The sequence below is a fragment of the Callithrix jacchus genome, chromosome 17 (assembly GCF_049354715.1).
Source record: "Callithrix jacchus isolate 240 chromosome 17, calJac240_pri, whole genome shotgun sequence".
In the NCBI taxonomy this organism is placed as follows: Eukaryota; Metazoa; Chordata; class Mammalia; order Primates; family Cebidae; genus Callithrix; species Callithrix jacchus.
In genome coordinates this window covers 46,032,404-46,046,106 of record NC_133518.1, presented here as the reverse complement: position 1 = coordinate 46,046,106, position 13,703 = coordinate 46,032,404, and the positions used below count along the sequence as shown (strand labels likewise).

The window sequence follows — 13,703 nt, the reverse complement described above, 5'->3', positions numbered from 1 at the left end:
TTTAGTGTTGTATATTTGTGTACCTACCGGGTGGCTCTACCACAGTGTAAGTTTCACAAGGGCAGGGACCATGTCAGCTTTGTGCACAATTGTATATCCACCATGGTGTCTGGCCCTTAGCATATGCTTGGTAAATATTTGTTGAATGAAAACCTTACCACTTCCAACCAAAGATTCCATTATCTTTTCAATACCAATCCACATTGTATACCTAATCACTTAAAAAGTTTTCCTTAACTTCTCATACCCATTGAGGCATACCCATTTCTCTGTTATTCAAAGCCAAAGCCAAATTTCTTTCTTTTTTTATTTTTATTTTTTGAGACAGGGTCTCACTCTGCCACCCAGACTCGAGTGCAGTGACATGATCTTGGCTCATCACAACCTCTGCCTCCTGGGTTCAAGTGATTCTCCTGCCTCAGCCTCCTGATTAGCTGGGATTACAGGCGCACCACTATCACTCGGCTAATTTTTGTATATTTAGTAGAGACAGGGTTTCACCATGTTGGCCAAGCTGGTCTCAAACTCCTGACCTCAAATGATCCACCCACCTTGGCCTCCCAATGTGCTGGGATTACAGGCATGAGCCACTGTGCCTGGCCTTCAAAGCCAAACTTAACATCTTTTCTGCACATAGTGTCTCCTTCTTTACCTCTAAAGTCATTCTTTAACCTGCTTCTTTCACCTCTACCCCCATCATTCGACTGAAACTCTTATAATTAGGGTCAACAGTGACTTCCATGATGCGAAATCCAAAGAATCCTTTTCTCTCTTCATCTTACCCCACTTACAGCAGATTTCAGCCTAGCTAACTAGTTCCTCCTCCTGGAAACATCCTTTTCTCTTGGTTTGCATGAAACCATACCTCCCTGCTTACTCTGGACCCTCTTCTCTTCTTTCCTACAGGTGCTCTCCTGAGATCAGCAGATCACAACTTTCATTGTACAATAGGACCTTGTAGGGAGCTTTCAAAGATTACCACTTTGTCTTATCCCTCCCAAGATTCTGATTTAATAGATCTGGGTATAGCCTGGGCATCAGGATTTTTTTTTTTTAAAGATTCCTGGGTGGTTCTTACATATAGACAGTATATATATATATCTTCCTGCCCTTACAGCATCTCCATGTGGCTGTCTGATAACACCTTGGAGTCTGTCTTGATTTTTCCAGCTCTGTCCCCTCATTCACCCAATTTATCAACAAGTCCTATCTGCCCTTCCTCCAAAACTGATCTTGAATCCAATTACTCCTTTTGATCACCACTGCCCCCACCCTAGTCAGTTCAAGTCATAGCACCTCATGCCTGATAAACTATAATAACAGTATCCTCTTAGACACTTCTTTACTGTCATGCCAATTCCTTGAACCCAGGGGTCTTCTAAAAAATGTAAATCAGGTCTTGTCCCTCCACTGTTTAAATCTTTCAGGGGCTTCCTCTAAACACAGAATGAAATCCAGAGTCCTTACTGTGGCCTACAAGTTCAATTTGGCTACACTATTTTTCTGGACAGACAGCTCTTTCTTACCCAGACCTTTTCCGGAAATTTTTCTCCTCCTTGGAATTTCAAGCCCCTTGCTGTTTGCACATCTGGCACCTTCCTGTTCTTTAAGTCTCCATTTAAATATTGCCTTCTTCAAAGAGATCTGTTTTGTGCATTCCGCCTAAATTAAGTTGCCACCCTCCAATCTCCAATTTTCTCTATCGTCATAGTAATGTGTGTCCTCAAAAAATGTTGAATGAATGATGAATAAACTTAGGCAAAGTAACTGCATATTTGTTATATACAGACTCGTTATTCAACAAATATTGGTTGATTATCTGAGGCTGGGAACAGATAAGTTTTATTCTGTTTTGACTTAAGGGAGCCCAAACTGAATTTTCCCTTTAAAGTGTTGGCAGGTAGAAGAAAGAATCACTAGCCATAGAATTCTACTGAAGGAAGCCAGATCCAGTTGTCTCTGCTTAGTTGAAATATAGTCCTACATGAGAAGATAAGTCTGTCTTAGCCTTGAAAAAACCATTGAGCATACTTTGCCATTGATATTTCCTCAGATGTGCATAAATTATTTAAACATAGTAGAAATTTTTTTAATTGACCAATAGAACAATGATCTATAAAGATTATTTTATGGCTGGGTGTGGTGGCTCATGCCTGTAATACCAGCACTTTGGAAGTCCAAGGCAAGTGGATCACCTGAGGTCAGGGGCTCGAGACCAGCCTGACTAACATGGTGAAACCCTATCTCTACTAAAAATACAAAATATTAACCAGGTGTGGTGGTGTGTACCTGTGATCCCAGCTATTCCAGAGGCTGAGGCAGGAGAATTGCTAAAACCCAGGAGGCGGAGGTTGCAGTGACCCGAAATTGTGGCATTGCACTCTAGCCTGGGCAATAAGAGCAAAACTCTGTCTCAAAAAAAAAAATTGGACTGGGTGCAGTGGCTCACACTGATAATCCCAGCACTTTGGGAGGCTGAGGCGGATGGATCACAAGGTCAAGAGATCGAGACCATTCTGGTCAACATGGTGAAACCCCGTCTCTACTAAAAATACAAAAAATTAGCTGGGCATGGTGGTGTGTGCCTGTAATCCCAGCTACTCAGGAGGCTGAGGCAGAATTGCCTGAACCCAGGAGGCAGAGGTTGCAGTGAGCCAAGATTGTGCCATTGCACTCCAGCCTGGGTAACGAGCGAAACTCTGTCTCAAAAAAAAAAAATTATTATTTTATTATTGGGTCTTCTCATTCAGGTGCAAGCACTCTATGTGGATAAATGATCCAAAGCAACCAGAAATGGCTGTACTTTCAGTACATAAAGCAAAATAAATAAGAATTGTATTAGAAGACTAGGAGGCCCCTTAGTGATAGTAGAGACATCTGAGAAATGAACTAGAGATTTCATCAAGTTTTCGGGGATGTTCCTATAGAAATAAGAGTAATTTAATTATTCCAGAGCTGAATGTATTACATAATGCTTCTAGTTTATAGCAAGTTGTGTCAGAGGAGTAAACCATTTAAAGATTGTATGTGTGTGAAAGTCTGGGTGTTACAGAACTTTCTGACCCAAAGGAATTATTGGGCCATTTGAATAAGATAACCAGTAGCTTAAGAGATCAATATCAAATGCAAATCCACCCATTGTTTATTGGCTGCTGGTGACCTGGAAATGTAGCCTAAGTTGAAAGCATGAAATTGTCAAATGACAGTGTTTCTTTGTGCATGGACTGAATCATAAATTGCATACTATACCTATAGCCCTAGAGGTGTTTAGTTTGTCCAGCCAGATGGTGTTTTCAAATTTGAATTTGTTTGGCAAGGCTTGTACTCCTCAATTTGCCAGATTCTCCACTGTCCCTCAAGACATTTGAGTTTGAGGCCTCTGCTTCGGACTTTTAGGTGATAGGAATTGCCTATGGTAGATATTCCAAAAAAAAAGATCTAAAATGAGATTACCACCATTTTTTTTTGTTTTTTCTGTATTAATAGGGCCATTCACATGTTAAACTGCAGCTTGCAGCCATGTTTTGTATATCAAACCTCATATGGAATGAAGAGGAAGGTAAGAGATTGGTGAGATTTGGATTGAAAAAAAATTATGGGAAGAGTGTCTTGCACAGGGAAGGCAGCAGGTACCCCTGAGATCCTGGGGAGAGACTGTGTTCTTGGACCACTTGGCCCAAGCACCCTCCAGAGTTGCTCTGGTATGAAAATCAGTGGAACTAGCCTGAGTCAGATGGACAGTCAACACTGAGCACCCCGTTGGAGCCAACTCTATACCAGATTCAAGGGGGGAGAGTGAGAAGTAAGTGGCAGTCCCTGCCCTGAGAGAGCTGATGAGGATGGTGAGATGCACTCGAAGAAGGTGAGAGGAGAGAGTGGGTGGGAGGATAAGCCTTTTGTTATGAGCAGAGGAAGCATATATGAGGACTACAGGCAGATAAGCATGATGGAGAAGAAGGTGCATTGGTGAGAAATGAGAAATGCAGTGTGACTGGTGAAGCTGGTAGTCTGTAAGGAGGACTGTATAGATCAGAGATTCTTTACCTTGGCTGCATATTAGAATCATCTGGGAATTTTTACCCCAGGCCAATTAAATCAGAATCTCTGGGGGTGGGCTCCAGGCATAAGTGTTTCTTAAAGCTCACCGGTGGATTCCAATTTATAACCAAGGTAGCAAACAAATATAGGAGAGCAGTGGGTCTCAAGGCTGGGTTGGCTACATTAGAATCACCTGGGGAACTTTTTAAAGTGCAGATTTCTGGGCCCCATCCCTAGAAAATCTGATTCACTTTGTCTAGAGAGAGCCAGTGCATGAGTGGTCACTGTAGGTTCTTCAGTGGAGAAGACTCCAGGGGATTACTCAGCAGTTATGCCCAAAACAAAGTGCAAGAAAGGAAACTGGATTCCACCCACAGACCTAGATACCAAGTACTGTCTATGTACTGGGGAGACAAAGCCACCCTCAAAGAGATCTTAGTCTAGTTGGAAGATAGAACAGAATGATATGAAAGAATTTGGAAGTGCCAGTTGTGCTGAGAGGCAACAAAAAGTGCTGGGAGGACAGAGGAGGGTAGAAAATAATAGAAAGGGGAAGACAAGACCTGTCTGAGTAGTAAGAGGCAGGCCTGGCCTGGCCAGGGCCACAGGTATGTCCTGAGAGAAGTGATGAAGCTGGGAATCAGTGGTAGAGGGCCTTGTACCAGGCTGAAGAATCTAACCTTGACCCTGTAGTCCATGGAGAAATCATTACAGCTGAAGAACCCAGGATAGACTGCAGGCAGGATGCTCAGGAGGCAGAGAGCCGAGTTAGAAGGCTGTCAGTCCAACTACACTGGGAGAGGGTGGAGGACAAAAGGGACAGGAGGAGTAGGGAGTGAAGGACACTGGTAAGGCTCTAGATTGTTGATTGTATATCAGAGAGAGCATTTGCCTGGGTCATGTTTCCAGTAACCTGGCTTTAATCGTTTAGGTTCACAAGAACGCCAGGATAAATTACGAGACATGGGCATCGTAGATATTCTACACAAATTGAGTCAGTCACCAGATTCAAACCTTTGTGACAAGTGAGTATGAATGTAAAAAGGTCTTCCTTTGGGCTCTGTTGGATTCTTTCACAAAAGGGTTTGAATTGCCTGGTAATTAACATGTCCACACTTTTAAAACCTTTCATATTCTTAGATTTTCCTTATAATTTTCTATCAGCCACTGTATGACATTTAAGTGAGCTATAAACTAATGATTATCAAATTATTAAAGACTCTAATCTTACTGTGAATTAGTCTGTGTCTGGACCGTCTTAGTAGATAGGATCCAGAAGCCATTTGCATCTCTTCCCTTGATCATTAGAATAGACATGCATGTGACCTTTTGGAAAGCAGAAAAACTAGTAATGCAAACATTCATTAGCTCAACACCTCACTGAACACCCATTTTGTGCCAGGCTGGCCCTGCTGCTGGGTTTACAAAAAAATCACTGTCTTCAAAGAGCTCATCGTTTCCCGGTAGAGCCAAGAGTTATAATCAGATACTTAGCTAACCTCAAAATAGCCAAAAATGCTTTTCCTAACTACGTGTTCTCCTTTTTAACAGCCTTCACTTTCCATCTTGCCTCTATAATAACAAAGCAGGGAACATCAGCACTTTGAGTCTCCAGAATCTTGAACATGGCTTAGAAGCCCTTCAGCCCTTAATGATTTGGCTCTGCCTTTCTCATCTTCCCCGTGCCCACCATGCACACCCTATACTGCAGCCATACCTGCCTGCTTACACAGTAGCACACCTTCATGCAATTACGCATTCTGTTCCATCTGATTTGCTATCTCAGTCTCCTCTGCTCTCAGTCCCCATTCATTCAGCAGATAACTCTCTTTTTAATACCTGCCTTCTCCAAGGCATTGTTTTAGGCATTAGAGATATAATGGTGAATAAAATTGATGAAGTCTTTGTCCTCATGCAACTTACATTCTAGTATAGGAGATAGATGATAAGCAAATGAATACGTAACACAGTATCAGGTGATGAGAGGTACCATGAAGAAAAATAAAGCAAGGTGAAGGAATGGAGAGTCAAGAAAATTTATTTTAATATAGGTTAACCAGTAAAGATCTCTCTGAGGATGACATGATCAGAGACCTGAATGAAATGAGGAAGATTTCATCTGGGCAAATGCTTAGAGGAAGAGTATTTATAGGCAGGGATGACAGTGGGTTCAAAGGCCCAGGAGTGAACTTGGTATGTTTAAGGAACAGCAAGAACCAGAGGGCTGATGAAAAATAATGAGGGAGAGAAAACAGGAAATCATTGGAGACTGTTGAGCAGAGCAGACATTATCTGATTTGAATTTTTTTTTCCTTCTTTCTGAGAGTTTCACTCTTGTTGCCCAGGCTGGAGTGCAATGGCGTGATCTTGGCTCACTGAAATCTCTGCCTCCCAAGTTCAAGTGATTCTCCTGCCTTAGCCTCCCAACTAGCTGGATTACAGGCACCTGCCACCATACCCAGCTAGTTTTTTGTGTTTTTGGTAGAGACAGGGTTTCTTTTTATTTTATTTTTTTACTTTTTAAATTTTTTTTAAATAAAGACTGGGTTTCACCATGTTGGTCAGGCTGGTCTTGAACTCCTGACCTCAAGTGATCCACCTGCCTTGGGCTCCAAAGTGCTTGGATTACAGGCGTGAGTCACCATGCCCAGCCTAGAGACAGGGTTTCACCATGTTGGCCAGGCCGGTCTCGAGCTCCTGACTGCAGGCGATCCGCCCACCTCTGCCTCCCAAAATGCTGGGATTACAGGCATGAGCCACTGCACCTCGCCCTGATTTTAATTTTTAAAAGATCACTCTGATGACTATGTAGAGAACCATCTGTAGGAGAGCAAGAATGGAGGCAGAGAGACCAGTTAAAGGCCATTGCAATAATGTCAGTAAGGGATGGGAGGTTAGTGTTGGAAGTACTGAGAAGTGGTTGGATTCAGAATTTTAATCTGAATATAAATGCCAACGGGACTTACTCACAGATTCGGTATAGGATGTTAAAGAGAGAAAAGGAAAATGTCTAGGGTTTTAGCCTGAGCAACTAGATGGAAGGTGTTGCCATATACCAAGATGGTGAGACATTGAGAAGTGGGTTGAGGTAGGGAGCATCAAAAGTTCTTGTTTGGGTATGCCAACATTAGGATACCTGTTAGATATCCAAGGGACTTGGAAGAGCATGGCTGGGGGTGTAAATCTGAATGGTATTTAAAGCCATGGAGCTGGATGAAGTCACCTAGAGCAAGTAAGAGAGAGGAGGCCTAAGGAGCAAGATCTAGAGCCCCCAGCATTTAGGCAGTGATGGGAAAGATGCATCAAAGGAGCAGAAGGAACAGCCAGTGAGGCAGGCAGAGACTCAGGCACATAAGATGTTCCGAAAGCAAGGAAAAAGAATGCCTGGACACTGGCCATTTATCCTTCAAAACTCCTATCAGGTTGCCATGTCTTCCAAAAAGCCTTGCATGACCCACTCTCCACCCTCCCTTCCAGGCTTTTCCAGGGATGCCTTTTGTGCTCCCACAGTATCTGTAGGACATGTCACACTGTATCTTGGCTGACAGCTTGTCTGTCTTCTTCACTGAAGGGGAGAGGAACTTAACTCCTCTGAAGTAAATGGCTGTCCCAGATTGTGGAGCACACAGGACAGGCTGGTCTTCTGCTTCCCCGAAGCTTATCGTCCTGTAGGCCAAAGAAGAGTAACAGACTGAGCACGGTGGCTCATCATGCCTGTAATCCCAGCACTTTGGGAGGCTGAGGCAAGTGGATCATGTAGTCAGGAGTTCGAGACCAACCTGGCCAACATAATGAAACCCTGTCTCTACTAAAAATACAAAAATTAGCCAGGCATGGTGGCGTACACCTGTAGTCCCAGCTACTCAGGAGGCTGAGGCAGGAGAATCGCTTGAACCCGGGAGACAGAGGTTGTGGTGAGCTGAGATCACACCACTGCACTCCAGCCTGGGCAACAGAGTGACACTCTGTCTCAAGAAAAGAAAAAAAGAACTAAATAACTGCAGCCCAATGCTGCTGGTTAGTGAGCGTAACATCAAAGTCAAGTCCAAGCCACATACTGAAGGCTGGATTTGAGCTTGTACCTTGAGAACTGGAACCTCTACCTCCACAGCTGCTGGCATAAACGAGGGGCTCTGTCAGCCCATCTCTTATGGCTGAGAGCCATGTTGTTCACTGGGGTTTTTCACTCATATTTGTTCAGAAAGTAAAAACAGGTTTTACTTAAAATCATCTCAGGGACAACCTAGAATGCTAAGAGAGGCCTTACCAGCATCAAGTGGGGTAGGTTTAGGCCTGCTTGCTTAGACTACTCTGGTACTGTTTTCCCAGATTTGTATGGCACATAAGTTTTTAGCTCTTCCTAAACTTAAACCCTTATTAAAAGAATCAAGGTCTGAGCTACCCAACCTAAGTCCATCTAAGAAAAGGTGATCTTGCCTCCAAAACCATTCTTCTAAAAAGACTCCTCAGATAATGATAATAGAAAGACAATAAAGGTATGGTGTCTGAGACCCAAAATAATCAAACCTATCCAACCTCTGAATAAGATCCAGAAGGAGTTTGATTTGGCAGATCTAAAGAGAAATACAGAATTTTGATCAAGACCCTCATGTGGCGTTCCCATCATGGCACAGTAAAGTCTGTCACCTGAAGAATACCACTCAGGTTCTTTCTGTCATCAAGGCCTTGATCCTTTGACTTTCAGATGCTTACATATGAGAAGCTATTGCTAACCAGCCCTCTCCACCCAGGCTCAGAGGGCTTCAGGGTTGCAGGGCCCCAGAACTCCTGCCTCCATCAGAACTGCTCTTCTCAGTCTCTTTAAGTATTTGGGGAGTCAGGTAGATGGTCTGTGGCATCATTCATAAACTTGTTTCTGAAAATGTCCTTGTAGAACCCAACTTGCTCATAACTTGGAGGTAATCTTTCTAGAGCTTCCTGTTACGACGATTGGACTGTTCACAATAACATCTTTAGAGTCTTAAGTGATTGTAAGAATACACGTTCGTATACCACTTTAAAAACTGTTGTGATATCCATTACTACAGAAACTGCACTTGAATCCAGCTTATTGTATGCACAGTCTACTTGGCATTACTTCGATCAGCTATCATAACTGAACATTGTAGGCTTTCTTTCCAGAGCTTAGAAGAGGAGACCATTGCTGAAACCTGACTTCCTAACTCCCACAATTGCAGCCTCTACAAATTTTACGAAGTTTGTGATAGGAATAGTAAAGGAGGCCTCTTTGGGCCCACCTCAAAGAAGGCCACTTTTACAAGGATCAGGATAGATTAAGTCACTGTTCACATTCTCTTTTTTTTCTTTCTTTTCTTTTTAGACTGAGTTTTGCTCTTACTGCACAGGCTGGAGTGCAGTGGCGCAATCTTGGCTCACTGCAACCTCCACCTCCCGGGTTCAAGCAATTCTCCTGCCTCAGCCTCCTGAGTAGCTGGGATTACAGGCACCCGCCACCATGCCCAGCTAATTTTTGTATTTTTAGTAGAAACAGGATATCACCATGTTGGCCAGGCTGGTCTTGAACTGACCTCAGGTGATCCGCCCATCTCAGCCTACCAAAGTGCTGGCATTATAGGCATGAGCCACCATGCCCGGCCTACATTCTATCTTTTCCTTTCTACCTGGCCACCTTCTTCCTCCATCGTAACAACCCACATCTCATATTGATCAGTTACGGTGTCATCAGGTGTGATGAGAACAAAATGAAATTTTAGCCTTCTTCCACAGTTATGAGGCATGGGAAGCATGAGACAGCCTCATCCCATGGGCTCTTGGTCCCTTCCATGAACCTTCTAATCAGTACCTCAACGACATTTCTTTGGTCAGTTTTCCTGTTTGTTTCCCAGAACCCTAAGTGTCCTCCCCTAGTGTGCTTCACTGCATAAAACCTACATGGCAGTAAGAAAAAGAAAAGAATTAGAGATCTATCACAACTATATGCTAGCGACAAAGGAATACTATAGAATGTCAGTACGTACCAGGGACTGTGGAATGTCACTGAGCTGCAGCAGGTTTAGGAGCAGGAACGGCCCTCTGAGAGAACCACAGGAAGAAGAATACAGCCAGAGTAGATTTGAGGTATCTGCCCACTGCAGATCTCTGCCCCTTAAGGTAGGTACCCACCTTGGCTCACCCCAGTTTCCTCTGGGGATTTACTTTTTACACTTCCCCAACTATCATCATTGAGCTGTAGGGTGTTTTTCCCCCAGTTACAATTCTGAGATGATGGCTAACAGGGATTTTGTGATTTCAGGGCAAAGACAGCACTGCAGCAGTACCTGGCATGATGGGAGTGCCTCTGGGCACCTGCGAGCATCCCACCTCCTTGTTTAAGGAAGTACAGGAACCAGCCTCATTTGATTCCTTCTATTTGCACAAGTCACCTTGGACTGCAGGGAGCTGTTTTGCAAAAGCAATTTAGTAGGCTTAGATCTCAAATTCATCTTGAGAACATTTTTTTGAGGTAGTAGTTTCCTCAGAAGACTCTTGGGTTTTGTTTTGGTTTTTTTCTGAGCTACCCGGACTCTTTATTAGAACAATCAATCATTTTCCTTTGGACCTACAATTTTTTGCCTATGCTGCAGCCACTTTGTGAGTTGAGAATGAATATGTCTGTGTGAACACGCAGGCACGCGTGTGTATGTGCACGTACATGGGCCAGAATGAATGGATGTGTGTGTGTGTGAGGGATACCTCAGATTTTTCTTTTCTTATTTTGTGTGAAAATCTCTTTTCTACAGATTTTCCAGGGTTTAAGCATTGCTTGCTGTATAAAAAACTTTACTGAATTATATACAGTTTGAATGAAATGTTATTTTAAAAACAAAACAATTGTTAAGTGTTCCATAAAGGTTATGTTGAATTTTGGTCAGATGAATATTTGTAAGTAAAAAATATATGCATTTCTGAACCTCAACTTACATAGATTTTCTTTATATAAAAAAAAGAAAAAGAAAAAGTTGGCTATAGTTGGCCTGATTAACAGGCACTATACATGGTGCTGTGCAAAATAGTAAGCTAGCATCTTACTGCCATCAATGTTAGCAGGTACAGAGCCTTTTTTCATCCTAATTCAATAAGTTCTCAGGCTACCAAGTCAGATGGACAGGGAGGAGTAAAGCGAGGCGACAGATTCACCGTAGGCTTTTTGAAGCATCTAAGGAAAATATAACTACTGATAGTGAAAGCCCAGTCGTGACCCAGAGGGCTTAACCCTTGACAGGAACTGGGGATGGGGACTGAGAGCCTCCCAACTGCCCTAACTCCTGTCATTGGTATACCAATATCTGGCCAGATTTAGAACCAGCCATGGAAACTTGCACTCATACTAAAAGTAGGTCATCACTTCCCAGGAACAGTCAGACACCTTGAGCTTCCTGAAACAGCATATATCACTGTGAAACTAAAGAATGTGCTACAGACACACCTGTAGAAAGAAACAAAGAACAGGATAGTTTAGAAAGCTTTTCTTACCTGTATTCAGCAAATTTCATACTAGTTGCTCAGGATTGCTAGTTGGTATGCTTTTGTAAACTGAGATTTAAATTCAATAAAAGATGCAACTAAAATCTTTTCTCCAAGTTGAGAGAGGGGCCCCCAGGATGACTGAAGATGACTATAGCAAGTACTCCTAGCCCTTCTGCACCCCTTAGCTTGGCCCCTGCTCCAACTTTTGGGTCAGCTGCAAGGTGAACTCAACAGAAGTTGCTCTTGACTGTTTGAAGGTAGAAACAGCCTGCCTTTTCTCTTTGCTAAAAGAAGGTCAAAGGCATCGCAGCCAGGCTGCAAGGTCTGCAGTCCAGAAGCTTGCGGTGAGTGTGTGCCACTGATGGAGCCCCAAGCCCACCTACCAGCCACTCCTGATGGGGTTGCTCACACTGCAGCTGCCCTGTCATCACCCTGCACCTTCCTTGGAAGATTTAAATGTTTGATTGCAAATGAATGTTTAAAAATGTATTTAATGCAATTTTTCCTGCTCTCAACATGACCACCCGAGATTCAAACACAGAGATTTCCAAGTTACTATTTTTTTAGAACATCACTGATTTAAAAATCTGTCACAACAGGACTTGGGATTTGTGCAGATGTCAGAATGCTAATGTGAGAAACCCAGTTAAAGGAAAACTTAGTTTATTGGAAAGAAAGCCTTAGGCCCACTCGTTGTTTCTAGTACTGTGAAAATATCCTTGGTTGGCATTGTTAACACAAAACACTGTAGTGTTGGTATTAAATAGTACCAGGTAAATATAAAGAAACCAATAATGAATTGCTGAGACAATCTTGAATCCAAATAGCATTAGAAAGCTGAAGGCCCAATGAAATAACACTTTCACACTTAAACTCTGTGGCTAAATCTTGCCTGTGGGTATAAACAGATGGTCAAATTAAAAATGCTTTACTATAATTAACTTTTCTGATTTGAATGAAGGGAAATGTATTTATTGAAACAAAGCTGTTTGCTGCTTTATGCAGATGCAGTGTTCAGTCAGCAAGCAAGTGGGAAGAATGGACATGGTCTTGTGTCTATACCCAAGTTCTTAACTAAGCTTCTCGCTCTAATACTGCATTCTGTTTCTTCTTTTGTGCCCTGATTGTAACCCAAAATTTATGAACTAGAAAAGAATGTCCAATTTAATAAGTTGCATTTTTTTTTCCCTTAAGCACTTTATTCAGAACAATACATGTTCTTCTGGTAGTGTTTGGATAATATGATTTTAACACATGCTAATAAAAGCCAAGAAAAATCATGGCAACTTCTAAAAAGGAGTCTGTTTTCCAAATGTCTAGAACATTAGGAAACATCAGAAGATAACGTGTACAGGTTTTGGAACCTGTGATTCTTGGTAAATGAAAGGCTGGGAAGTGGCTTTGCATTTCAGAGTGGGAGCCAGTGCCTTAGGGTAACTGTGGCTCCCGGAGGCATCTGCAGGAGTCTGGGGACCCCTCTCTTTTGGGCCTCCTTCTGAAGGCCAGCAGACCCTTCATAGGTGGCCACTCCCAGCCACAAGATATCCTGTCCTCAATATCATGTCCACCCCCTCCATCCTCTTCTTATGTATGCCCCATCTCCACTGCTACCAGATGCACAGTGTGCAAGCACATGCTGTCCCTCTGCCAGGACACACAAGTGCTATTCATCTACCACGGATTGCCACCTTTTCCTATCTCTGAATTGTAGGCATGTTCTGTCTCAGGGCCTCACTGTAAAAAAGCCAAGGACACCTGCGCCAGAGCATGGTGGAAGGACGATGAGGTGGCTAGCAGGAGAGGGAATAATCGTGATGGGAACCTCTGAGAAGACCCAAGGTAAGGTCAAGAGAGTAGGAGCAGGGCCAAGCAGGCCCCCATTTCCCATAACTGACACAGGGAAAACTTGGAAGTGAGGCCTAAGAAAGGAGGAAAGGGGGACTCCCACCCCAGATCTTGATGGAGGGCTGACATAAAGGTTCCAATTTATTGCCACCTGGGAAAGGGACTGGTGCTATCCCCATCCTGCCCCTTCCCTGTTAACTGGGCAGAGAGGGACATAGTTATTTCCAGCATGAGAGAAGGTCCAGGATCTGGCTTCAGGGAAGGCTCAGGGAACACCCCCAAAGGGCCATGGAGTGGACTACTAAGCCACCTTTCCTCCCTCTGTCTCTGCA

The 13,703-nt window shown here is 43.2% G+C and overlaps 1 protein-coding gene across 8 annotated transcripts in view; it reads left to right on the top strand.

Moving 5' to 3' along the window:
- ARMC8 (armadillo repeat containing 8) overlaps positions 1 to 12,822 on the top strand; it is a 110,944-nt gene extending 98,122 nt beyond the window's left edge. For all 8 annotated transcript variants that reach the window (XM_078354137.1, XM_035277920.3, XM_035277921.3 and 5 more), the window contains 3 exons: positions 3,487 to 3,559; positions 4,970 to 5,063; positions 10,313 to 12,822. In XM_078354137.1, the coding sequence (XP_078210263.1) occupies positions 3,487 to 3,559; positions 4,970 to 5,063; positions 10,313 to 10,346 (201 nt within the window). In that variant the 3' untranslated portion in view covers positions 10,347 to 12,822. The remainder of the gene's footprint in view (positions 1 to 3,486; positions 3,560 to 4,969; positions 5,064 to 10,312) is intronic.
- Positions 12,823 to 13,703: the final 881 nt, after the last annotated feature.